At 47.9% G+C, this 461-nt stretch overlaps 1 protein-coding gene across 1 annotated transcript; it reads right to left on the reverse strand.

The window, feature by feature from the left end:
* Nucleotides 1-74: 74 nt before the first annotated feature.
* KL928_005438 (uncharacterized protein) lies at nucleotides 75-461 on the reverse strand (the record flags this gene model as incomplete). The annotated part of the gene is made up of 1 exon (XM_043206244.1): nucleotides 75-461. A coding segment is annotated over one exon (387 nt), but the record flags the coding sequence as incomplete, so codon positions are not given.

Below are 461 nucleotides of genomic sequence, written 5' to 3' on the forward strand. Positions count from 1 at the left end.
CGCAAACGCAAGCAGACACAGGCCGGTGAACACCAGGGAGTTGATGCAGAAGCACACCAGTAACCTGCTCTTGATCAGACATAGGCAAACGCTAGCGGGATAATGATATCAATTCCACTTCCAACCATGCTCAGAGACTGCTCGGTCGAAAAGCCGAACCCTGTGCTCAACAGGATGGAGCTAAAGTTTCCAATAGAGCCGTTAGGAATACCGGATCCAAACATGTAGAAGAAAAACAGATAGGTGGTGATGTCGGATGCAGCCTCTTTAAGCTGAGCCAGCTTGAAATGCTGGTTACCGAATCCCGTTCTGTTGCCTCTGATTCTCTCAACCACATACTTTTTCTCTTCATCGTTCAGAAACCACGCCTTGACGGGAATATCTGGATATGGATGATGGACAAAATGCCAAAGAATATAGTAATCACACCCGTGACGACGTACAGGTACCTCCATGGGGAC

This window comes from Ogataea angusta (genome assembly GCF_019207475.1).
Source record: "Ogataea angusta isolate 61-244 chromosome Unknown 61-244_NODE_571_length_461_cov_270.257812, whole genome shotgun sequence".
NCBI lineage: Eukaryota > Fungi > Ascomycota > Pichiomycetes > Pichiales > Pichiaceae > Ogataea > Ogataea angusta.